The sequence below is a fragment of the Strongylocentrotus purpuratus genome, unplaced genomic scaffold (genome assembly GCF_000002235.5).
Source record: "Strongylocentrotus purpuratus isolate Spur 01 unplaced genomic scaffold, Spur_5.0 spur5_scaffold_5, whole genome shotgun sequence".
Classification (NCBI taxonomy): Eukaryota; Metazoa; Echinodermata; class Echinoidea; order Camarodonta; family Strongylocentrotidae; genus Strongylocentrotus; species Strongylocentrotus purpuratus.
The window spans coordinates 23,950,389-23,975,146 of NW_022145611.1; the positions used below are offsets into that span (position 1 = coordinate 23,950,389).

The 24,758-nt window shown below is 36.1% G+C and overlaps 1 protein-coding gene across 1 annotated transcript; it reads right to left on the reverse strand.

Moving 5' to 3' along the window:
* Positions 1–474: 474 nt before the first annotated feature.
* LOC587735 lies at positions 475–21,881 on the reverse strand. The gene is made up of 21 exons (XM_030998344.1): positions 21,815–21,881; positions 20,834–20,870; positions 20,101–20,195; positions 19,536–19,598; positions 18,790–18,882; positions 18,041–18,108; positions 16,320–16,425; positions 12,472–16,061; positions 11,883–12,049; positions 10,619–10,728; positions 9,812–9,902; positions 8,961–9,077; positions 7,657–7,744; positions 7,003–7,156; positions 5,943–6,098; positions 5,237–5,325; positions 4,781–4,837; positions 4,486–4,589; positions 3,895–3,995; positions 3,169–3,294; positions 475–2,518 (listed from the first exon to the last, which is right to left on the reverse strand). Exons 2-21 carry the CDS (start codon positions 20,864–20,866, stop codon positions 2,413–2,415), a joined length of 5,514 nt encoding a protein of 1,837 aa, XP_030854204.1. The 5' UTR covers positions 20,867–20,870; positions 21,815–21,881; the 3' UTR covers positions 475–2,412.
* Between the last annotated feature and the right edge of the window lie 2,877 nt (positions 21,882–24,758).

The window sequence follows — 24,758 nt, forward strand, 5'->3', positions numbered from 1 at the left end:
GGGTTAAATGTAAACCTCCTTTGTGAATTCAGGCCTATGACATTACACATCAGCCCAGAATGAAATGGCAAGATTTCTTTTGAAAAACAAATTGGGTAAAATATTTCTATGAGAAGGTGAAAGATAGAATGCCCAGTTCCACTTTAATGATATTTCTGTGTAAAGGTATTATTTACCAATTTTCTTCTCTAAAGTTTGCAAACCTCTATATAATGTAAAGAGTTATATATAAGGTATGACAAATTAACATAATAATGATATTGCTTGAAATTTTAATATTTGGAATAACAATATATAAAGTGTAACTTTGAAGAAGAAAATTTGTAAATAATACCTTTAATAAAAGGGATAATAATATATGGTGGGAATGGTCGATGTGAAAGAATTCAGTGGGAAGAGAACCAGGAAGAGCCAAGTAATGATATAACGGTCTTTTACATGCATCCTCAACATCAAGACTCTGCACAGTTGAAATTGAAGTCATTCATACCTTATTTTATATTTATTCTATTTACAGGAAGTATCAACAAATCTACACAAATCTTCAATTCTGAGATTAGATAACATATCTTTTCAAAGAAAGTGTAAACAAATAAATGAAAAACAATCTGAAAAGTTGTGAAATGTGGATCAACAGAATGAACATGGATGGAATTTAAAATAAAAACTTATCTTATGTGCTTCTGTTTAAGGTGGTGTTTGTGTGGCAGGGGATTTAGCCTTCTACCCAACAAACATACAGAAGGTTTATACTTCCAAAACAATATCAGGACATGGTTTCAGAAAGCTGTTTAGTATTTTGAAAACTTTTTTTCCCCCTGTCTTTATTACCAGAACAATCATTTTCAAATAGATAGCAGGGGCAATTCAACCATTTACTGTTGATAAAACTATTCCTCTTTCTTACAGAACTATGATAAGCTCTGTTTACACTATCAAAATAATCACATGTGATAAATGGAAGTCCTTTAAAAAAAAAAATGTGAATAACAAAGACTGTCAAGTCCCATGATTTGCATATTCTTCTTTCTTTTTTTAAATTTTTATAGTTATTCTGCCAGACTATATAATGCATATGCATTCTCTTTGTTATCATTAACAGATTAATATCTATTCATCAGTGAAACTTTGAAATACAGCAGGTACAAATTAAAATGTATTTTGTAAGCAGTCAAAGCCATAATTGTATTTACAAATAAGCAACTTTACATGTACAAAATAATATACAAGCAATTAATTAAAATCATAAAAGTAAACAATTAACAAAAATGTTTTGTATATTAGCTCAATGACTAATTAGGATGCATAGTATTGACAAAACATAGCTGAGCTATAAATGTCAAAAACAAAATGCTAGGACGTAAGGGCAAAACAAAATATATACACAAAAAGGCCGACAAATGAGGACAAATCTTAAACTGCTTGGCTTTATGGGTGACTTAATGGGTGACGGCTGAAGCAAATACAATTCCTTCATTCACCAGATGACAATCACTGTTACATGTTTACCCAATGAATGTCACTGTTATATCCCAAATTTAAATATATGTATATTAGGAGGAAAACTATGGAAACATCTCTGATCAAATCTACAATGGCATTACTACATAATACAACTTTATATCACACAGAAACATAGTATGTTCCTACAAACATTCAACGTGGTATTTGTGTAATGTACACAAATGTATTCATGCTTCACCATGGCATTTTTTTTAAATCCGAAATTCTCCAGTTCCAGGTTAAGTTTCTTTCCTTTTTCCCCCAAAGAGAATATAATATTAAAGAATTAAAGTTAGTAAGTCATGAGCACAACACAACAATAATTTAAGTCATCTCTCTCCCATGATCAACAAAAAAGTCTAAAATATCAACATTTTACAGTTTGGAGTAATAGAGTGCACAGTGGATACCAAAATATCAGAATTCTGATTCTTAATTTGCAAATGGCAAACTAGGTTTTTACCAATCTACGATTTATCATATGTATCTCTACATTTAATATCAAATTAATTTCTTATCAAAAGCTAATCAAATGTGTACACCTAATAATAGTAATCATGAATGCCATTTATTTACATAATGCCAAACCTATACATTTATTTACACAGAGATAGATATGATTTTCATATGTTTCATTATCTACATTGGTTATCGATAGAGTACTCTATTCATTCATCTAGTACATAGGTAATGTTTTTTTTTTACATTCACGCCACAAAATACAAAAAGTTAAATACAGTGCAATGTCGGTTCTAATTGACGACATACAATCCCCGGATAAAATCATTAATAGCAGGGTACTTATTGTTTGATTTTTCTTTTTATTCAAACAACATTTATATAGAACCACTACTCTAGCAATGCTGGTTCTTAGCTAAAGTACCTAAATACAGACCCCGATATGGACTTTCACAATGAGTGCATATGAAGGAGCTGTTCAATAGCTTTGGTGATTCTTGTGACGTAACTCCATCCGGGTTGCACTGTGTCAATGGTAGCATTGATGGACTCCTCACTGAAGAATAAAATGAGAGAGAGATATCCTCTTTGACATTGGCAGCCTTTTAATTTTTTTAAATTAATGGTGAGCATCTGCTTTATAGTGATGTAACAGATTCAGAGAGTCTTGACGCAGCATATTGTCATCTCAAATGTACAGTTAGGGGGGGGGGGGTATTCTAATTTTATACAACTTTAAAAATGCCATAAATCATCTTACAAAGATTCTCAAAAATATATGATTTATACTAATCACAAGTGAAGAAGAAGTTATTGTTAAGTATGCATACTGCTTATTTCATCTTAATATGCCATACAGGCATTTTGAGAGGTGGTTTTAGTACTGCCTTACATATATGTGGGAATAAGCCCCTATGTGTAAATCAGCATCAAAAAGATATTTTCTGAATTAAAAGTTATGCATTTGGATGAGCACACATACTTAAGAGACTTAAACAACAATGCTTCTTTCATCCTGAATTTTAAGCTGTCTGTTAGACAACATCAAGCCAAAAACTAATGGGCTATCGCGGTAACGGTGACCCGATCTATTACTAAAATCTGTGATTTTTGCCATGAGAGCAATTTAACGCAAGGAAGGTTTTCATAGTTCAACACTGCAACCACAGTTATTTGGTCAAACTGGTGTGTTCTAATAGTTCTTACCTGATTTTGCCAATCTTGATAACACAGCTGTGTGGAATGGCTGTCAATGGATACTGGCCTGGTACAACGTCCAGGTGGATGCAGAACATAGAATGGGCTTCAATGCTGGAAAACTCAATGGATAGTCTAGGAAAACAAGATGGATCAATAAAGACAGCTCTTGTTATTAATGTCTGTACCTACCGTATACTAGACGGCATCATCACCTAACAATTCACAGATTCACATACCTGACACATCAATGCAGTAAGGTAATCAACAGATTAAAAGATTGACAGACCTGATCTACCCAAGCCATGGGGCCAGTATTTATGCAACATTCTGTTTCTTTCGCAATATTCTATTTAAAAGCACATTTCCTGAAAATGTAAAACCTCATTATTCTTTTGTTTGATTGGAAATAAAACTTCTCTGAGATCCCACAGATAAGTATGTACACAACTATCTGTTAGGGAGACGATTAGCTACTTTAAGGACGAAACATAATGTGCTCTATTTCAAATACTTGATCTCAAAATGATACATTTAGCTGTTACTGCTCTTAGAACCCTTGATTACTCTTACATGAAAGTGATGGAGTATACAAACATTTCAGTGTTGTTTTTACATTGCAGTCGAAACAGAAAGTCAATAGTGATTAATATTTCTTATAGGTTAAATATATACTGTAAGCAGAGTTGCATCAACGTGAATAGACACAGGCAGACAAATCTAACGTAGTCTTACCTGTTATGTGCTGTAGTAACTGGATGCCAGAAATCTATTCTACTGACCTCGGCCTCTAGCAACCTGGCCTGACCAGCCAACTCTGAAAGATGCTGCATCATCTGGAAAAGGTAAAATAGAAGTGATGTAAAGAACACCAGAGTCTTGCAATGCTAGTTTGGAACTTTAATATTGGTCACAAATCAATGTGTTATCGGCATATTCTTCTTTTTTTCCTCCTTTTTTTTGGTGGGAGGGGATTGCTATGATGCAAAATCTACCCAAAAAGTCTTATGAACAACAATTTACTAATAAATACAAACACTGAGTGGATAAAGAATTACCAACATCGACAGTCTTGAAATAATATTACAAACAAAATAACAGCATCTTTTTTATCCAACAAAAGCTTTCATTATTTCACTTATATCTCCATTTTTTGTTCAAGAATTTCATTTTAATTCACCACTTTTATTTCTTACTTGAGATACATTTTACATTTGTGGTGTAAACAGAACCAATATGATTTCTTGGACATGTATGAATGATATTTGTTATAAGAAATGCTGTACTTCTTGGAGAAACATCTAAAAGGTCAAGAGCAACACATACCTGTGGAAGGGCAGCTAATGTAGGATAGAGTGTCTTCAACTTGTCTGCACTTACACTGCTGAAGAAGAGTGAATGGGCTAGTTTGGCTGAGCTACAGGCATCATCTACAAGAATATAAAAACAGGACCATGATACACATCTCAAGAATACATTTTGAATCATTATGCATAACTAACAGCATGGTTAATGTCCAAAACGATTTGTAAAACATTGTTTATGTGACTAACAAAAAAAAAAAAAAAAATTGTACTGCTTTTAGTTGATCTTTAAAATTAGATTTACTCAAGATACTTACCTGCAAGCACACTACGTAATGTGAGATCATTCAACTTGGCACCACTTTCTGTGTCACCTATAAAAGGAAAAAATGGAAGAAAGAAAAAAGACCAATCATATATTTTGTGAAAGTTGTTAAAAGTGAGACTTTACACATGAATCAGTGCTTTCAAACAAAGAATTAATTAAAAAAGGGAACAAACTGTGACAAGATGTAAATATGGTTGATGTGGAAGTCTAGATAAAAAATCATTTTGAGACTCGACATGGCTTCTACTCACCAATAGTTCGGCATGTAGTTTTGATATTTTCTGTTGTTCTATACTATAAGTTGTAGGAAGAGAACCTGGGAATATGGACCAGGATTGTAGGAAAACACACAAACAAACAAACAAACACAAACAAGAACAAGATACAACTTATGGGATATCATCTCACTCTATTACAAGTTACTGAGTGAAATAAAGAAACTCACCAAATTGTATGTTGAGTAGGATTGATTTGTTTAAGAATGAAAACTTGTAGTTGTTCTCAAGGAAAGCTTGTAGTCTCCATTCTTGAAAGCTGTAGAAGAAATGCAGATAATAAAATAAGCAAAGATAAAGATTCAATGTAATCCAAAACAGCCATTTCAATAGACATTCAATTATGCTGTAATCAAACTCTCAAAATGATTCAAATGTACTATTGAAGATTTACAAATAGAAAAAAAAGCCAGTCCAAATGTTAATGCGAAGACCATGGATAGATATAATCTCATGCGGTACTTTTAAAATATTACTCCTCTTACATATGATGATATCTACATATTTTAGTCATTTCCCTTATATAAGTTCTAAAATTTACATCCCCTCTAATGGTTTTATTACATTTCATCTACATAACATGCATGTAAATAACAATAATATCAATCTTTAGGAGTGCTGAAATAAAAAGTAATGTAGTGCTTACAAAATTACAGAGTGTGAAGAGAAAACATAAAATACATAGACTCATGTAAATAGGTAAATCGCATTAAGTTACTACGGGAAGAAGTATGTTTTTAAGGGATCTTTTGAAAGAAGCAGGAAAGGGTTAATTCTCTGATGGAAAGTGGGATATTGTTCCATGAAAATAGGTAAAGTGGGATATTGTTCCATATTGTTCCATGAAACGCAAAAATACAAAAGTGAATATATTACCTGTGGAGAAGGACGATGTCTGACTTCATGTCCTTTAGCTCCAGGTCTGTTTGGCTGATTCCAGTTCCAAGTTTACTCAGTTCTTCTTGCTCTGCCTCCAGCTTGGTTGTGCTTGCCTCTATGCTATTTATCTCTGCTTCTAACCTTTTTCTTTCACTGCAAACATAAATTACATTCATTTAGTTTCCATTCTATCAAGTCAGTTTTACATGGGCAAGGCATAAGTTATTTTTTATTTTTCAAATGTACCAGTCACAAAAAACAAACATATTTTTTGTTTAGTACATTAGGGGCTCCATGTTCTTACTATATTCAAAATATAAGCTTCAAAAAGTATATCTATAAAGAGATATTGCAAATTCAAACACATGCTCATTAAAAAAAAACGTGAATTATGAATGGACAATTCAATGAACCTGTACATGCAAAATGATTTTGGCGTAAATATTCACAACTGAGTGATACACGCCTTAAACCTAAAACAACAACAACATGCTAGCATTGAATAAGGCCTGCATGAAACTCCAGTCCGACATGGGTTCCATGCGTAGGGTTTATGTCATTCTTTATTTTCTTCATACTCCTCATTCGTTAGCCCATAGAATGCCGGGAAAACAAATTTGAGTTGGATTTTATATATTCTAGCTTTACACAAATTATTTCTTTAGGTGGTTGGTACACTTTAATTTCATACATTAAACAGTATAAATCATTCACGAACCAGTATATTCAATATCCATGTTAAAACATTAAAACTAAGCTTTAAACTATCGGTAGTATTAAAGCTAAAATAACTAAACATTGCTCCTTCTAAATGGATTAAAGGGGCTAAATGGGCATGAAGAGAAAATTGTGTATCCATAAATTACAACTGCACGATTGATATCAAATATGAATGAAACATTGAATGCAGTGTAATTAGAGTATATTCAAACTTCAATTAATCCTTTTAATGTACTCTTCTTTACAGATCAATCATAATAGTTGTTTGAGCAACACAAATAGTGATTCCATGTATAACTTAACAGGAATCATTTCAACATATTAGAAATGAACAAACCTTTCGGTCTCTTGTACTGTGCGTTCCTCTTCTCTTAGTTTTGTTTCCATGGATTCCAGTCGCTGTGAGTTTGCAACCCATTCAGATTTCTCTTCCTCAGTAGGTAGTTTTATCTGTTCTAAGCTGTTGATAGCATCATCTAAGGCACTATCCACTGGATTTAGGAAGTAAGCATTTGTATCTTACATTTTTTTCATGATTTTTATTAGATAATATGAATCTTTTTGCATGATTCATATTATCTTTATAAAATGTTATGCTTTATAGAATGTTATGACATTTCAATGCAATTTAATGTTTAATTGTCCGTATATGGGGATTTATCGTTCACATGTATTTAATACAAAAGGTAAATATACAAACAGTTATTACAGTTCCTAATCATCACAAAAATAACATATTTTCATGGAGTTTGTTTAGATCCCAAGAGTTAGTTCTTCATTCTAAAGATGATATATGTGTCATATGAAGCAGGTTCAAGTAGAAGTTTACTGATATTCTAAATATATAAAGGTAATATAATGCATAATTGCAATCAAAAGATGAGAACAAAATGCTCAGGGAAGGAAGGAATTTCAAGATACAATAATCTCTTAATGTTCCAGTATACAAATTGAAGTGTTATGACTATATGAGTATCATATTCAAACATACCGGAGGCTAATTGCTGCAACTGCTCATCAATTGTACATATTGAGCTTGTCAACTTGGCAAGCTTGTTTTCAAGATGGCGGCTTGAATCCTGGCAAATACATATAAAAGGCAGATTTGATTAATCTATTAGTCTACAGAGGGAAAAAACAACACAATATGATTTCCACTGATACATGTATTACAAAATAATGCTTTTAATGTTTTTTTATTCTTCCATATCATTGGGGATTCATACAACCAACCAACGTAGCTATTCATAATTTAATTACTTTTGCAAATTGTTAATCTGAAGATGCATTAACATAAGACTATCTGTATAGCACTGGATACTCATGTCTCTAAATGTTCAAATTTCAAAGTTCAAAAGTCATCATTCACCCCTTTCTTAGTATTGATGTACACACAAACTGTTTACATCATCTCCACTCCCTGGAAACTATCCCTACCAAATAAGCACTTTTAGGGGGGATATGGCATTAAGCATCCTGCTCCTAAAGACTCTCATGGGTGCAGAGTGGTAAATATAGATCAAAGTTTGCCATAGGATTTAAAAATATATAACAAATGCCACAGCTGAAATTTGAACATGGACCATGATGTCATCTGTTTGGAGCAAGAATTGCATTTTTTTAATATACTTTAAAGGGATAGTTGAGTTCTGTTGCAGAGGTCGCTACACAAAATAATTTTTTTGTGAGATAATGAAAAACTGACTGTCAAATTTGAAAGAACATACAATTTAAATGACAAAATCATCTTTGTTTGATCAAAATCAGTTCAGAGACTGCTCAAATATCAATAAATATAGCGATTTCTAATACTTGTGTACCACCACAAATATTAGATAATTTGAAAAACCTGTTGAAAAAAACGAAATAGCGCCTTTTACGTCGTATTTCAGCCAATGCAGATGTTGGCTTTTTTGTTGGCATTTTCATGTTGGTTATATCAAGCACAACCAGCCGGCCCATGTATTGTTATTTTTAATTAAATAATTAATTAACGGTCACCATATTCTTTTGAAAGTGGAGCTGACTTGGTGTGATCGTTTTGGCTAAATTTCATACATTTTGGGGTCTAAAATTACCTTTATAGCAATTTTAGCTTCTAAAAGGGCACTAGAAATGTCATAGATAAGAATAAAAGAATAACCATGCACTTTGAAGGCATTTGCGGTCTGAAAACAGAACTCAACTATCCCTTTAAACTTAAAGTTAATGTCCTTCTGGCTCTGAACAGATGATTTAATCCATAGTCCTTTGACTTATCCATTAGACCATGACAGACACCCCCAGGTTACTTACCTCCATGGCCGCCTTGGTATTGTTGATCATCTGCAGTCTCCATTCTTTCATCTTGGCTTTAGATGACGCTGTGCAATACTTCTGTAGACTCTTGCCCTTCTTCAGGATCTCAGCACACTGGAGGAAAGACATGGCAGCAAGTAACTACTAAACATTCTAAGACATCATTCCTTGACACACATGTAATAATAATATAGTTTTGTTTACCCAGGGAAACTTCTTCAGCATGAGGGTTGTTCTTCCTGAGGGTCCTGCTATTATTATTAGTACCCCAGCAGTTGCCAGATACCCATTTACACCTGTGTGGATATAGTAGCAAATGTGGATTACCTAATGTCTTGCCAGAACATGTGAGTGCTGGGCTGGGATTCAAACCCTCATCCCTTGGATTGGGAGTCAAGTGAATGAAGAATAATACCATGACACCTCCACATGTTTAGAGAGACATTTTATCATCCACTACATGGAGGTAAACAACAGCATTGATCAAACTAATGGATTCTGTGGAAATCATGGTGCATCACTGTTTGTATTGTCTTTACTCTTACTGAGCTGAAGTTAGGAAGTTTTCTACTTTTATTCATTTTGTACCATATGATTTAATATCTGATGATACCAAACTGATATGTTAAGAAAAAGAAGGGAAAACATTTTGTGCTTAGCCTCCTACAGCCTTCAACCTCATAGAAAACCGAGTAAGATCATGCATCCTTTAAGAACCAGCAAGGTGCAAGTTATTCCACCGTACAAGTATTTTCATAAGTTTTATGTGAGATGGCTCTACTGAATCTAAAAGGGCTAATTCTTCTCTGCCCTTTAATATTCACAGAGAATCAAGAAAGATAACACACCCTTTCAGGACCAGCAGACTGCATTTCCTTGATGATGGGAGCACCCTCCTTCAAGTGTTTTGTCTCTTGGGATCTCACTGACTTCCTAAGCCTAGATAAGAGAACATCATGACCATTGTATCATTACAACATTTTAAAATCATTTACCATCATTACTTAGTTACTACCAGTAAATAAATTTTAAGAATATCTGCATTAGGGTTAACTTGGAAGATCTTCAAAACAGCATTCATACCGTATACAAATGAATATACACCATATCCAATTATAAATCAGTGTCACATCACACTTTTTTTTTCTCAGAGATTTTAAGTCGATTTCTATGATTTATTTATACATGCCATAGGAGGTGTCAAGAACAATGTATGCAAATTATGAATTTGTATTACGCGCCATCTCAATAGCAGTAGTGGGAGCTCCAAAATTTTGATGGCAAAATTTCACCTAAATTGTATAATGACGTGAAAGAGGATGTCATTTGACAAAAACTTTTGCAAGGATTTTCAAAACAAATGTGTTTGAAGACGACTGTTGATGAAAGAATACAAAATTTATGTTTTCTGCGTACAACAGTACACCCGAATATGGCATTCTGTCAATAATATTCGTCTTCAAACACATTTGTTTCGAAAATCCTTGCAGAAATGTGTGTTAAATAACATCCCCTTTCACATCATTGTACAATTTAAGTTAATTTTTGCAAAAAACATTTTGGGCCCCCAACACTTTAGAGGGGCTTTAGGCTTACATATTTAGTTTCAATCAGAATAGGAAATGAACACATGATATAACAAGAATGAAACTCACTCCTCTACAGCTGGTGTGAGGAATTTGATGGCCCATTCATACATGTCTGCTTTAGGCTTCACAAGGCATGCATTCTCCAACTGGCTGCTTAGTGTTGTAGGCTCATTGATCTGAAGGGGAGAGGGGAGAGGGGAAAAGGTTTACAAATTTGATGCTATCAATAAAGGGTGACGTACATACTATTATGTAGATACATATAGGTACTGTACATGGATATATGTTGCTCAAGAGACACGGATACAAAATAATTTGCTCACAGACATTCTCTTTGATTCAATCAGGGCCTCGATTGGACCTGAGACAAAGCTGGTTAATATGACAGTTGTACCTGCATAAATGTGGCATCAATACTCAATAACAGAGTTTCTTAGAGACAAAGTCAAGAGTTATTTAAAAGATTTTCAAAAATTAGTTTATTTATAATTCATAACTGGTGGAATATCAACTGGTCTCATCACATACATGCAAAATTTGGGCAAATGTATGTACATGTAGTCCTTCTAAATCTGTAATTTATCACTCTTTCACAAACACGACTCTTTCATACATTGCTTACCAAATAATGATGGTAAAACAGGAACTTAACTATATATGTTTATATATTTAAATCATTATTGCTTAAAATTTGTAGACAAAGATTTCCACAAGGACAGAATGGAAATGTTGTTATTGTCCCCCGAATAGTCGCCATGTAATATTTATATAATATGGACTGGCCTCGAGGGAGATACCACATAATATTTCCCAAACTAGATTCATATTGCCCCCCGAGTCAAAGACGAGGGCAATATGGGGCTTGTGAGGGCAATATATGTGGTATCTCCCGAAAGTTAAGCCAGTCAATATTATTATCCAAATCAGACATCTAGAGCGAATACATACATGACAATCTCAAAGAACTGAAAAAACTTTGTCAAACCAGCTAGCACTGTGCATCCAGTGCTTGACAAAATTTTCCATACACTGCAAACAGTGTGTGCCTTTGGTGTGATTAATACGTCACAATAGAGTGCGCAAAGCAGGTTCTCGTACGCATAATAGATGCGCAATGAAAATGACAAAATACGGCGCGGTTAATATGAGACTTTATTTCCTGCTTTTTTAACACATAAAGCCCATAGGCTTTTTCATGAAAGGTGAATATGGTCCTATATTCACTGATTAGCCCTTTTAGGATTACAAACAAGTGTCATAAATTATGATTTTGTAAAACCACTGCTCAGATGTCTGATACGGGTAATAACAATTTTTAATCAGTACTTGCCATGGAGGGGCACATGATACTGCGTTTTCCTATAGGAAGGTCATTGAACTTGAAGAACATCTGCAAGAAGTCCTCCACTGAACTGGCACCACTCTCAGATGACAGGGGCAGATGGGAAAGGTTAGAGGTCAGATAGGAGGCATCCATATGAGACGAGGTGAAAGCAGCTATCAAGAAAAAAAAAATTAAAGCTAACTTAATGCCCCTAAATCATTATACATGTATTTCACAAAATGAATTGTTACTTTGGCAGCAAAATTTGAAATATCTTTCTTGGGAAAGATTCCTCAAATACTGTCAAATCCCCAAACTTGTGAGGTGATGATTTCAGAGATTTGTAAGGAAAAGATCCCTAAATTTCAAAGGAGCTCAATAAGAGGAAAGACCTCTATTTTATTACCTTTTTCATCATCATTTGTTATAGTGATCACTTTAAAACTCCAATCTTTTGATATGGTCTCTTTCTGTAGTTTTTAAACATTCAAATATTATTTTTCAAAATGAACTTTGTCCCAGTCTATTAAAGTGCAATATGATATAAATGTGGAGATGAAACAAGAAAACATGTTCACAAGAAAGGCAAGCTTACCTTCATCAATTCTAGGTCTTTTTGTCGAAGTCAAGCACAAATCTTCAGTGTTATCATTGTCAATGGGGAGTTCATCCAAGATTCCCTTCTCATCCTCTGCATCGATCCAATCTGGTAAAATGATACTGTCCTTAAAGACAAAGGATGCATGAGATTCCAGGTCGGGTGAGCTGGAAGATCCCTCTCCGTCAGTCTTGGCCTGACCTTCCTCGCTTGAATTAGATGTAGTTCTTGTCGTGTTTGCTTTTGTAAGTGAACTCAATTTCCTCTTCCCTGATCCTGCCAGAGAGGAGGCATTGACGGTGAAGGTGTCCGAGTTGCGGCCCTCTAGGAGCTTCTCTTGCATAGCTAGTTCCTCTCCCAGCTGATGTTCCTCATCCTGTTGGAGAGCAGGGTGACTCAGAGTGTAAGTATCTGTGGTTTTGTCATGTGGGATGTCACCACTGATGTTGATTTCACCATTTTGTTGCTGTGTCCCCTCTTCAAGAACCTGAAACTTTTGCTGTGGCATGGAGTCATCTTCATCTCTTGAAGGGTGTTCAACATTGCTCAAGGCAGCCCCATCAGTAACAAGATTAAAGTGGTGGGTTCTTGTACTCTCGGATTCTCCACCAGCAATAGAGGAAGATTGGGGTACATTCGTTTGCACTCCTTTCATCATTGGAAATGTTACAGCTGAAATGTCAGATTGGGCATGATTCTCCTTTGCTGTATCACCATATGTTGACTTGTTGTAAGGGATGGTTTTACCTAAAGAGTCAGAGGTTAAAGGTTCTCCTGCATGTGCGCTTGTGTCCAAGTTTGAAGTCATTGAAGGGAATGCACCTACACATGCTGTCATTTCCATGTTTGTAGTATCATCAGACTGAGGAATATTTTTTGAACTCTTGTTGATAGTGTCCTTAACTTTTGACAGCAATGGGAGAACATCCCCAGCACATGTCATTTCCATGTTTGCAGTATCCTCACTGAATACATGTGTTTGATCATCTGTAGACACTCTTGCATTGTTCTCCAGAGATGGACCTGACTGTAATGCACCCACACAGGTTGTCATTTCCATGTTACATGTGTCCTCATTCTGGAGAAGCTCATGATCATGCTGTCTCACCATCACCAGTTGAGATCCTCCTGGTTGCTTGTCCAGACATTCAGTCATGTGCATGTCATCACCATTGTCTGCAGTGAAGTAGCATGTTTTCTCACCATTGATGTTTTTGTTGCCCTGGCTGATTTGAGGAAGATCTGCATTCTCGGAATACAAGGTGCTTGGAGGTGCATTTACACATTCAGTCATGGTAATGTGAGCAGTGCCATCAGTCTGTAGGTTGTCCATGCCTTGCTTCTCCCTCTTTCTCCTCATCTGGTATGCCAGTCCTTCTGGTAGTTTTCCTAAGTATGTAGTGGTCTCGAAACGTGTGGTGTCTTCAGTGTGTTTTGTGCTTTCATTGTGCACAAGCTGACTAAAACCTGAAAGAACAGAAAGAGCATGTTCCTTTTCTGAAGAAGGAAGCCCTACAGAGGACAGCATTTTGATTTGGTGCTCATTCTGAAATGAAAATGCAGAGCTATTTGTTCTATCAAGGACACAAGTCATTTCCATTGCTGCAGTGTCTTCAGAATTAGATATTCTGGTTTTGGATTCATTAAATGCTGATGGTGGTACAGCAGTTGAAGCCCCTTTGACCCGGCTGTCTGGGACGAAGGGTTGGTTGATGGCACAGGTCATTTCCATTGCAGCAGTGTCATCAGCCGGTTCAAATACTCTGGTTTTGTCTTCATCCAATGCCGCTGGTGATCTTGAAAGTCCCCCTCTGGCATGACTGTCTGGGACGAATGGTTGGTTGATGGCACAGGTCATTTCCATTGCAGCAGTGTCATCAGCTGGTTCAAATACTCTGGTTTTGTCTTCATCCAATGCCGCTGGCGATCTTGAAAGTCCCCCTCTGGCATGACTGCCTGTGACCAAGGGTTGATCCATGGCACAGGTCATTTCCATTTCAGCTGAATCATCAGCGGCCGGGTCAAATACTCTGGTGTGATCTGTATGATCATCTTTTGTATGAATTGAGAGCGACACCTCTTTGCTTGGGCCTGATAGAGCATTCTCCTTTTCTGCAGAAGGAAGTCTGGTAGACAATGAAGACATCATCTTGCCTCGGTGAACATTCTGAACGGAAAACGCTGAGTTACTTGCTCCACTCACCACACAGGTCATTTCCATCATGGCAGTATCTTCTGTACTGAACACTCTTGTTTTGTCTTCATGAAATGACTCTGGCACCCTTAAAAGTCCATCTTTGGCCTGAAAACCTGTGACAAGGGGTTGAGTAATGGCACAGGTCATTTCCATTTCAGCTGAATCATCAGCAGTTGGGTCAAATACTCTGGTGTGGTCTCCATGACTTCCTTTTGCTGCAACAGAGGATGAAACCACCTTGCTAGGCCTTACAGCAGGTAATGAATTACCAATGGCACTTGTCATTTCCATAGCAGTGGTATCCTCATTATCAGGTGCCCTGGTCTGCTCTTGCTGAACTGGTCTGACCCTCATATCCTTAGTGTAATTACTACATGTGGTGATATCCATTTCATCTTCCTCTGTACAGGCATCAAGTGGAGTAGCTGCAGAAACTGCTGATTTTTCCAAAGAGGTTACATTTAACATCGATGCTGTGGATGAAGAAACCTCTTGAATAGGGTCCAGGACTATCGACTTTCGAGTATTATCTCTTGTGCACTGCAAAACTTTCATGTTACCAGTTTTGCTACTGTCCACGTAGGAGCCTGTTGTTTCGGCCCCACTACAATCACTCCCAGCAATAGCATCGTCTATTCTCTTGAGGAGTCTTGCTGTGGATTCATGAGGCAAGTCAACATAATCGCTTTCTGACATTTTACCAAAAACCTGAGTGAAGTTTAAATTAGTTCCTGTTTGATTCAAAGTCCTCCCAAGGGATCTGCTAGTGTTCGTTCCGCCGAAATCCTTCAGGCACGCTGTCAATTCCATGTTGTCTGTGTTCTCAGAATTGAATATCCTGGTTGATTCTGCTGCCGGTCTATCAAGCTTCTTTTGCAGGGTATCAAAGCCTCCCATGCACGTGGTCATATCCATTCCATTTTCAAATCCATCTCCTTGTCCTCCAAATATTCTTGTGATATCTCCAACTTTTTCTTCCTGTCCTTCATATTCATTTGTAACTTCGCTGGAGTAGACACAATTTGTGAGCTCCATACCAGGATCTGCATTCTGCTGCTCAATGTTGGCTTTTATTGATCCCACGCCTTCAGAGCTAGAGGAGGATGGTCCTGCAGACACAAATGCCTGCAAGAAGCTACTCCTGAAGCTGGACTCTTGAGGTGGGTCTTCTTGACCACCTTGCTGTTGTTGTCCAGAGTTTGGTGGGTAAGACTGAAAGGCAGGTGCTGCAAAAGCATCTAGGTCCGTTGAAAAACTACCTTTACTTCCACATGAATCTGCAGCAATGAAAGATTTCAGGAAACTGCTTTTCACACTTGTTTCATTCACATCATTCTTCCTTTGGTCTAGGTTAGCGCTTTGAGGATACTGACGAAAGTTCTCAGCAGAACTGTCAAAATAAGAATGAAATGAACAGGAGAAAGTACAAAATTTAGGTTACTTCAAAATATTCCATGGAAAACATACCTCACCTTTTACACATTTCAGATATGGTGCTTTTTAGCTTCAATTGTGAATTTTGGAAAACATATAGATTGACAATATTCATTGTTCACATGTATTATATCGTTTATAAAGTACAACCTGGTAATACAAACATACCATCAAATTGTTCAAATTATATACACATGTATGGGGTTCGAGTTACCTTGTACTTTGTACATTGGTGTGAGATGCTCCATAAGGATCTTGCCCGGTTGAGGTCATTGAATGTGCTTCCTGTTTGATGGGTCCAGACAAGAGAGTCTCCAAACCTTAACATACAAAATAATGAAAACAAAGTGTAAAAAAGGTACAAACGACTTTGTAAATTCAAATCAAACATTGTACATCAACACACATTGGCTTGATCAAAGAAATATCAATTTACACACTTTATATCACTTATGGAGGTGTCATGGTATAGTGGGTCATTCACTTTACTCTCAACCCAAGACTTGAGGGTTTGAATCCCAGCCTAGCTTGCACAAACATCATGTGGTAAGACATTAATCCATATTTGCTACTCTTCATGCAGGTGTTAAATGGGTACCCGGAACGATGCGAAAGTCACTGTAGTATGCTAAGCATTGTGAGCATCTGTAAAATGGTACCTGGCTGGAATGCTCCCCGGGGAGTAGAGAATAAGCATACATTGTGTGTGGACAAGCATGAATTTGATGACAGGGGTAATAATATTTGATTAAAGTGCTATAAATAGGCATTGTTGATGTATCAGTCCCTATATAGACTCCGCCCTTCAGGTGATCTGAGCCTGCAGATTGGAAACGCCACTGTTGATCCATCAACAACTGTTAAAAATCTTGGTGTTTATTTTGACCAGACTTTGTCAATGTCGGAACATGTTCGTAGAGTGTGCCAGGTGGCCAATTTCCATATGAGAAACATATGTCATGTGAGAAAGTATATTGCAGGTGAAGCTTGTAGTCATGCAGTACGTTCTCTAGTTTTGAGCAGGCTTGATTACGGTAATTCCCTTCTGGCAAATGTGAATGCCGGGGATTTAAAAAGACTGCAAAAAATCCAAAATCGAGCGGCTCGTCTGGTGCTTGGTGCAAAGAAAAGAGAGCCAAGTGCTCCTCTGTTGAAGCAACTACACTGGCTTCCCATCAAACAGCGAATTGAATTCAAACTAGCACTTTTAGGGTACAAGTGCTTAATGCATTCTGCTCCACACTATCTGTCTATCATGCTTACTACTCCTCCAGTTTTCAGATACCATCTGCGTTCACAGAACGATCAGACACTATTACTGATCCCACGCACCAATACCAAGGCAGCCGAACGCTCATTCTCTTATGCTGGACCATCCACCTGGAACACTCTACTACAACACCTCCGCCTATGTAGTACAGAAGACACTTTCAAAAAGAAACTTAAAACCCAACTCTTTCCATCTTGAATCCATAATGTACATTTTGAGTAGCTAAATTTTCTTTTCGTTCATAATATCTTAATTACTGTTCCTTGTTTAATTGTTATGATTTGTATGTTTCTTTGATGTTGTATAGCGCTCTGATCAGTTTGTCTGTAGTAGCGCTCAATAAGAATCAATTATTATTATTATTATTATTATATAAACCCAGAATATTAACATTGTAGGTAACTGAATTGTATGAATAACATAAAATTTGTTAAAATTTTCACTGATGTATAAAATATAGTGTCAACCATGTTATCAACCACTCATTCATTCATACATTTAAGATGAAGTATCTAGATTCCAAAAACAATCTTCTCAACAAACATGAAAGTAAATTAATAATCACATTACAACCTATCAAAGGTTGTATTTACCGGTAATATTGGATAAAATAATTTGTAATAGATGGTGAAATCAAGAGTGAAATTAAAGACTTATCGATTTACCTGTAATTTGATGAGCTGGTTCAAGATGACTATCACTGGGCCCAGCATGATCAGATGGATTGTTTGCTCTATAGAAGCAAAGCACAAAGAAACATTATCATAACATAAATCTGTGATTGTCTTTGTCTCACACCGAGGGGACTTGCATACATAGAAAAGTAAAAATGCAGTGAGTGAAAAAATGTGAAACGAAACTTTGCACTAATTTGACAATATTGACAGTGGGACAAAATGTCTGTACCACATTATCATTTTCACTGAGTAAATGTTACATAATCAGAAACATGGTTATATTTAGAATGCAAGAGAAATGGCTCCCAAGCCTCCCATATATTCAACAACATAAAGTAAAAATGCTGACAAAGACTGAGCAAGCACTTCTTCATTTGGGGTATTTTTTATACTGAACTAAAGCAGTCACATGTAAATTGTATGCATGGGAAGCTGCACTTGGAAATGCATTTATGAACCAAAGCATCTTGGATACCTCAACTATTTTTTATATGAATAACCTCCATTACAGAATGTCTTTAATTTCGTAGAGGAATATGTGCATTACAGATAACAACAGTTTTCTGTTTTAATTGCGGCCATCAATTTAACGCTCTATCCACTTCGAACAAGATAAACTGCTCTCAATTTAAGTTATAAGTAATCAGCTTTCACTTGTAATGTAAAATGAACTCAAAAATTAATTCTCACATACTTGGTAATAATAATGTAGCTTAATTTACTGTCCAATTACTTACTTTTCAAGGTCAGGTAATTCCTGATGCGTTGTGCCGTCTTGAGAATCGTCCCACAAGCCTAACTCTTTTCTGTCAGAATCTTTCATAAATTCTCTGGAAATATGAACAAGCAAGAAATAAAGAAGTATTCACTATGAAAGAAACAATCTGATCGAAGCCGTATATGCCTTTGATTCCCGGGTGAAATATGAATGTACAATTTGCATTATAATAATAATAATAATTCCGCTTTTATATAGCTCTTAATACATCTATGATGTCTCTATTAGCGCTTTACCCCGGTCATTGGATTCAATACTCCACTCCCTGGGGAGCATTCCAGCCAGACGTTACTTGACGCTCATAAACTGTTTGACCAACAATGACTGTCGCATCCTACCGGGTACCCATTTAACACCTGGGTGGAGAGTAGCAAGTGCAGGTAAATATCTTGCCAAAGGATATTAGTGATGTATCTGACCTGGTAGAAAAAGTACACACATGTACATAAAATATATTGATAAACAAAGAGCTGGGCTGTATGCAGAAGTAATTCATCAAGATACTATTGCTTCCATCCACTCTATCATGTCCCACCAAATTGGTAAATGTGGGTTCTCAAAATCATTTAAAATTTCTACTAAAATCAGAATTTAGGCAAGGCTTAATAAATGTTATGATTATAATATGTAATTAAAGTATCAATCTATGCTTGCCAGAAAAAGGAGTACCGGTATGTGACTCCATAAGCTAGCATCAGGACTTACTTGACTTGGTAGGTCTCTGCAAAACTCACTCTCCTGGAAGACCTGCGCTGCTTTTTCTTTGTCCTGAAGAGAATTACAAATCATCAAATAACACACTCTTTAGCACATGTAGAAGAAAAAAGTATAACATTGTGGGGACTGGAAGTAAGCAAGAGTCTTATCTCGATACCATTCAAACTTTCAAAAGATTTACTGGTAACTCTCCTTTTCTTTAGTCTTGTCTATAAATAAGGACATGTCACTGATAACGGGGTATTGTGGCGTGCGCTTGTAATCCAGAGCTCTAACAATGGAAGTAACAAACTGATTCAGCCGAGGACGTAGGTTCAAAACTGAGTCACGTCTTTCGGATGGTGACGTTAAAGATAATCATATCTGATTGATACACATCTGTAAAAACACAATTACACACACACACCGATGTCATTAATTTACCTCAAAACTGTATCCCCCCCCCCCCCCTGCTCCTTACATTTCATATTCAGATAACTTGTACAATCTAGTTTGTTAAGAATTCATTAACTGGTTATATATTTTTTATTGAGATATTAGGCTGTAAACTTACACATCCAAATGTGTTGTTTCATCACTTGGTGGTCCATTCAGGTTTGGGTTCAAATCCAATAATGCAGTTCTAGATGGGGACTGGGCCTTCAGTATCTAGATGTAGTAAAGAACAGAATGGAATAAAATAATAAGCATTCCAGGACTATATGCCTTAATAAAAGTCAGATATGCATACGAGCCTGCATTTTACATCTATAGATAATCATTTAGTCTCATGATAAACATACTGTCCGATTATCAGTCACAGCTGTTATATAAAATGTTTAGCTCAAAGCTCATGTCAATATTTCTCAAATTTAAGAATAAAATAATTGCAATTATATAAAGAGAACAGAGCATTGCAGAGGTGGGGAAATGTATGCCATAGCAATGATAGAACAAAAGTGTGGGTTGTAGTAAGTGAATGTCTAAGTCTGTGAATTCTAGTCCAAATCTGGCACTATAATCCATCCCACAAACTCTACCAATAATTCAAAAAATAATATTTGTTTGTATTAACAACTTAAAATAAATGCAAGTGTTGTTTAACTTTAACAATTTAATTTGTGGATTGACATCTATGAACATGTACTGTAACAAGAAAAGGGGGAAACGGTTTTCAATCTGGATGGCTGAAGAATAAAGAGATTAGTTTAGATCTATGACTATGCAGCATATTTACATATTTCTTTTATTTTAATTGAATGGCAAAATCTGTGAAGAAGAAAAAAAGAAGTGAATCATAAACTTACAGAAGACAAAGACTTCCTTTTCCTACTTGTCATTGTGCTGTAAAGAAAACAACATAAACGAATCAAGATGAATAAAACTTAGAAGTGATCAGAAAACTGAAGTTTTGATAATGACCCTGATGACATTTTTTGGCAGACGATATCTGAATTTCAAAGAGAAAATCACATTTCTAGAAAGTTGAGTTTCAAATGACACCTTAATCAGGAAAAACGAGCTAGGAATAACAAAGTTCTGTTTGTTACTTAAAAGTAGTGCTTGCATTTCCATAATTTTATTAAACGAATTTGTTTTCACTGGCTGCCTGCCGTATCAACAAACGAAATTAACAAAAGACTTAACTCCGTTTCGTTGACAATCAGCCATAGACGAAAGACTTCATGCACGGCCGATTGTCAACGAAATGGAGTTCTTGTCTGTTGTCAATTCTGCTTTTTGCCCAAGCAGGCAGCCAGTGAAAACGAATTTGTTTGCTAAAATTATGAAAATGTAAGGGCTACTTTAAACAAACAGAAATTTGTCATTCCTTACTCATTTTTCCTGATTGAGGTGTCATATGAAAGGGCAAAAACCCAACTTTCTAGAAATGTGATTTTCTCTTTGAAATTCAGATATCGTCCCTAATCATATGAGTTGCATCAAATGCAAGAGGACGATCTAAGCTTTCTAAATATGTGTCATTTATTAATTATAAACGTGATTAAGTTATGATAGAACATCGATAATTCTCGGTTTCGTTTTTTTCTGGGACGCACTGTCATGTCACTACTTTACACACACACAAAAAGCGACGGATGGGACAACAAAAACGTCGTTTATTCGGCAGTAACGGCTAACTCTGTGCTTGAAAACTCATATTATAAGAATTTTAATCCCATTTATATAACAAAATGCAATTTAAAACTTTAAAATTACTCATCTGAATTATCTTAAGAACTTAAAAATGGTAATTACGAGTAAAATGTTCGCTAAATCTAACTTACATTGAATGTTCCTAACCGTCAACGTTCAAAACATCCGCCGGTTGTCGCTTCTTTCTCAACTGCGCATGCGCGGGTAGTAGCAAGAGCGATACTTGCAAGCATTTTCAAGTGTAGAGTTCGATGCTTTCATGCAAACTGCCCTTCCAAGACGAGCATAACTGACATTTTTTTGCAAAATTTAGTTTTTTTATTGTGGGTGACTCAGAACATCGAGTTACAAAGGCTAAACTAAAATTTAGGGTTTAAAAAATACTGTAATTACCTATTTCAAAAAGTCAACACTAAATAAAAAAAAAATAATAACTCGGTAACATTCTTGAAGGTTGATTAAAAAAACTGCCTAATTTTGTGTGTGAAATGTTACTAATTATATGCCTTTCAATCTACTTACCTTCTAACATGCAAAAAATCCTGAAAAAATTCTCAAACCACAAAGATGTTTATATTTTCTTTGAAGGCGTCACTGTTCGACCGAGGAGGATATATTTGGTCCGACATAATTATAGCATCGAGATGAAAAGAGAGGAAAAGGACAACATTTGTGAATCACTGGTATCGAATTAATAATAAACAACATTTGAATGTTATTTGGGGGGTCAACTGCCCCACCTCCTCCATTAGTACGCCAGTGTTCATCCCTGAAACTAGAACAAGCCCCCCCCCCCCCCCAGTACAAAATAAAGTGATGAATTTCAAACTTGTTTTCAGATATGAGTAGTGACATGCCGATAGGTATAGTGGAAAATATTAAAGTGGGTGAAATCATTGTTTTTGGCTTTGCTCACAGTCGTACAAATAAAAAAAAAATTATTTTTTGTACCAAAGGGTGACCCTCAAAAGTGACCTTACCCCCCCCCCCCCCCTCCCCACCCTGAGTCGTTGCGAAAAATGTTGGGACAAAAAAAAAAAAAAAAAAAAAAAAAAAAAACGCTTATTCAGCGGCTGGCTGAGTCGTTGCGAAAATTTTGGGACCCCCCTCCCACCAAAAAAAATGTACTCTTACCCCCCACCCCGCTTATTCAGCGGCTGGCTGAGGCGTTGCGAAATTTCGCCCCGATTTAAAAATGTTAACCCCCCTCCCCCCCCCCCCCTTGAAAATATCCTGCGTACGCCACTGAGTCGGGGGCAGGGTGGTGGGGCGAGATTTCAAACAAGGAGGACAAATTACGATAGGATTTATATATGTGTTTATGTTTGTTTTTTTAATTTCGGCACCATAGGAGCGGGGGATGTCTCTTTATAATTATCAAAGTTAAAAGATAAAAAATACCAACTGTAAAAAAAAGACAAATATTGAGGGCCATGTGTCGCCCCTCCCCCACAGCTACTCCATAGCCGTAAGGGTGTCCTCCATACAATATTTCCAATTGTTATTAACATTTTGTTGATTGCTTAGGCATATTTGATATTTTAAGACTTGAAGACTTCGTGTGGGAGTGTATTTGGAAATAGAATTGCTCGGAACTGGTATGTAGGGGAAATAAGAGAGTAAACTGATGTACTAGGGGTGTACTAGTTACAGAATTTTAAAGATAATCCTCTTCTCAACTGGCAACCAATGAAGAGAACGGAGAATTGGTGATATGGAATCAGATTTTTTAGTGAATGTTAATAAAAAAATTAATAGGCATGCTGCAGAATTTTGAAGTCGTTGAAGTTTTGTGACATCTTTTTTTGAACAACGAATTTGCAAAATCTAAACGAGAAGAAATTAAGGCAGGAATCAAGAGAACCACATTTGGCGCATTAATGTCCACCGGCACTTCCTGGAAAAACACGAGGCCTTCTGATTGGTTAGAAGGTAGAGAAGTGATCTGTCACGTCGCGAGACGTATATGCTTCGTTGCTGCACAATGCACAAAGACGGTGGTCTAGTACTTCACCAGTAGTAGGCCTACTTTTTTGTTTTGTAGCATTTTTTTATTGTATTCATTCAGTACAAAATATATAACAAACAAACATACAGCTTCATTGATTTACATATCATATCAAAATATAAGGAAAATTGTACATCTCTCCAAAAAAAAAATACATAAGATAGTTTAATACACAGTACATAATGTTTTCAAATTAATTATACTGAACGAATATTATAAATCAAAGAGTTACCTACAGACAGACAGACACACCACATACGCTCACATACTCAGACACACATACAAAGCTTCATATCCCCCTCCCCCCTTCATTCCAAAGCTCAACAAATCCCCCCTCCCTTCCCGAGCATTCACATCTACATATTTGTTGGAAATCCTGTCTCTTCCTTTTACTTAAGACCAAATTATATATATATTTTTTTAAATGTCTGAGTCTGAGAAAGAAGTATTTGCCTCGCCGTCCTTAACGGTGGAAGTTGTCCCATTTTCTGAAGTGAAGTGTTAAAGTGCCCCTCTACCCCGCAAACAAGTCATAATCTCGAGTGTATAAACTGTGTCGTTTCATTAAATTATTACTCTTAATCCTTGTCTGAATTCATTTTCGCCCATGCAGCGCGAAACGCGGAAGCTTTCACGTTTCATTAAATTATAAGAAAAAGAAGACGATTCGTTGTATCGTGTTCTTGTCTGAATTCAGTTTACCCCTCCCGCGCAAAACGCGGAAGCTTTGATGTTTCATTAAATAATTAGAGAAAGAAGACGATTCGTTGTTCTGTTTCGACTCTTGAAGTTTGAAGTTTTGTTTATTCCACATCTTACATAGAAAAACAGTTTATATTCTTTAAATTAAAAAAAAATTATACAGGCGTTTATTATTATAAGAGTAGATTTCACACAAGAAGAAAAAAAAATATAAAAGATTTCAAATAAAATATAATGTACGGAAAATAAGTACGAAATCCTTGTCTGAATTCAGTTTTCACCCCCCCCCCCCCCTCCCGCGCAAAGTGCGGAAGCTTTCACGTTTCATTAAATTATCAGAGAGAGAGAAGACGATTCGTTGTACC

Bases quoted from the DNA above. Each gene is read 5' to 3' on its own strand.
- LOC587735 (XM_030998344.1), bottom strand. From the start codon at position 20,866: ATGACAAGTAGGAAAAGGAAGTCTTTGTCTTCT. The intron at 7,745-8,960 runs GTAAGTAACCTG...TGTATTTGCCAG, and splicing joins ATACCAAGGCGGCCATGGAG to GATTCAAGCCGCCATCTTGA. The intron at 7,157-7,656 runs GTATGTTTGAAT...TCCTAAATCCAG, and splicing joins GTTGCAGCAATTAGCCTCCG to TGGATAGTGCCTTAGATGAT.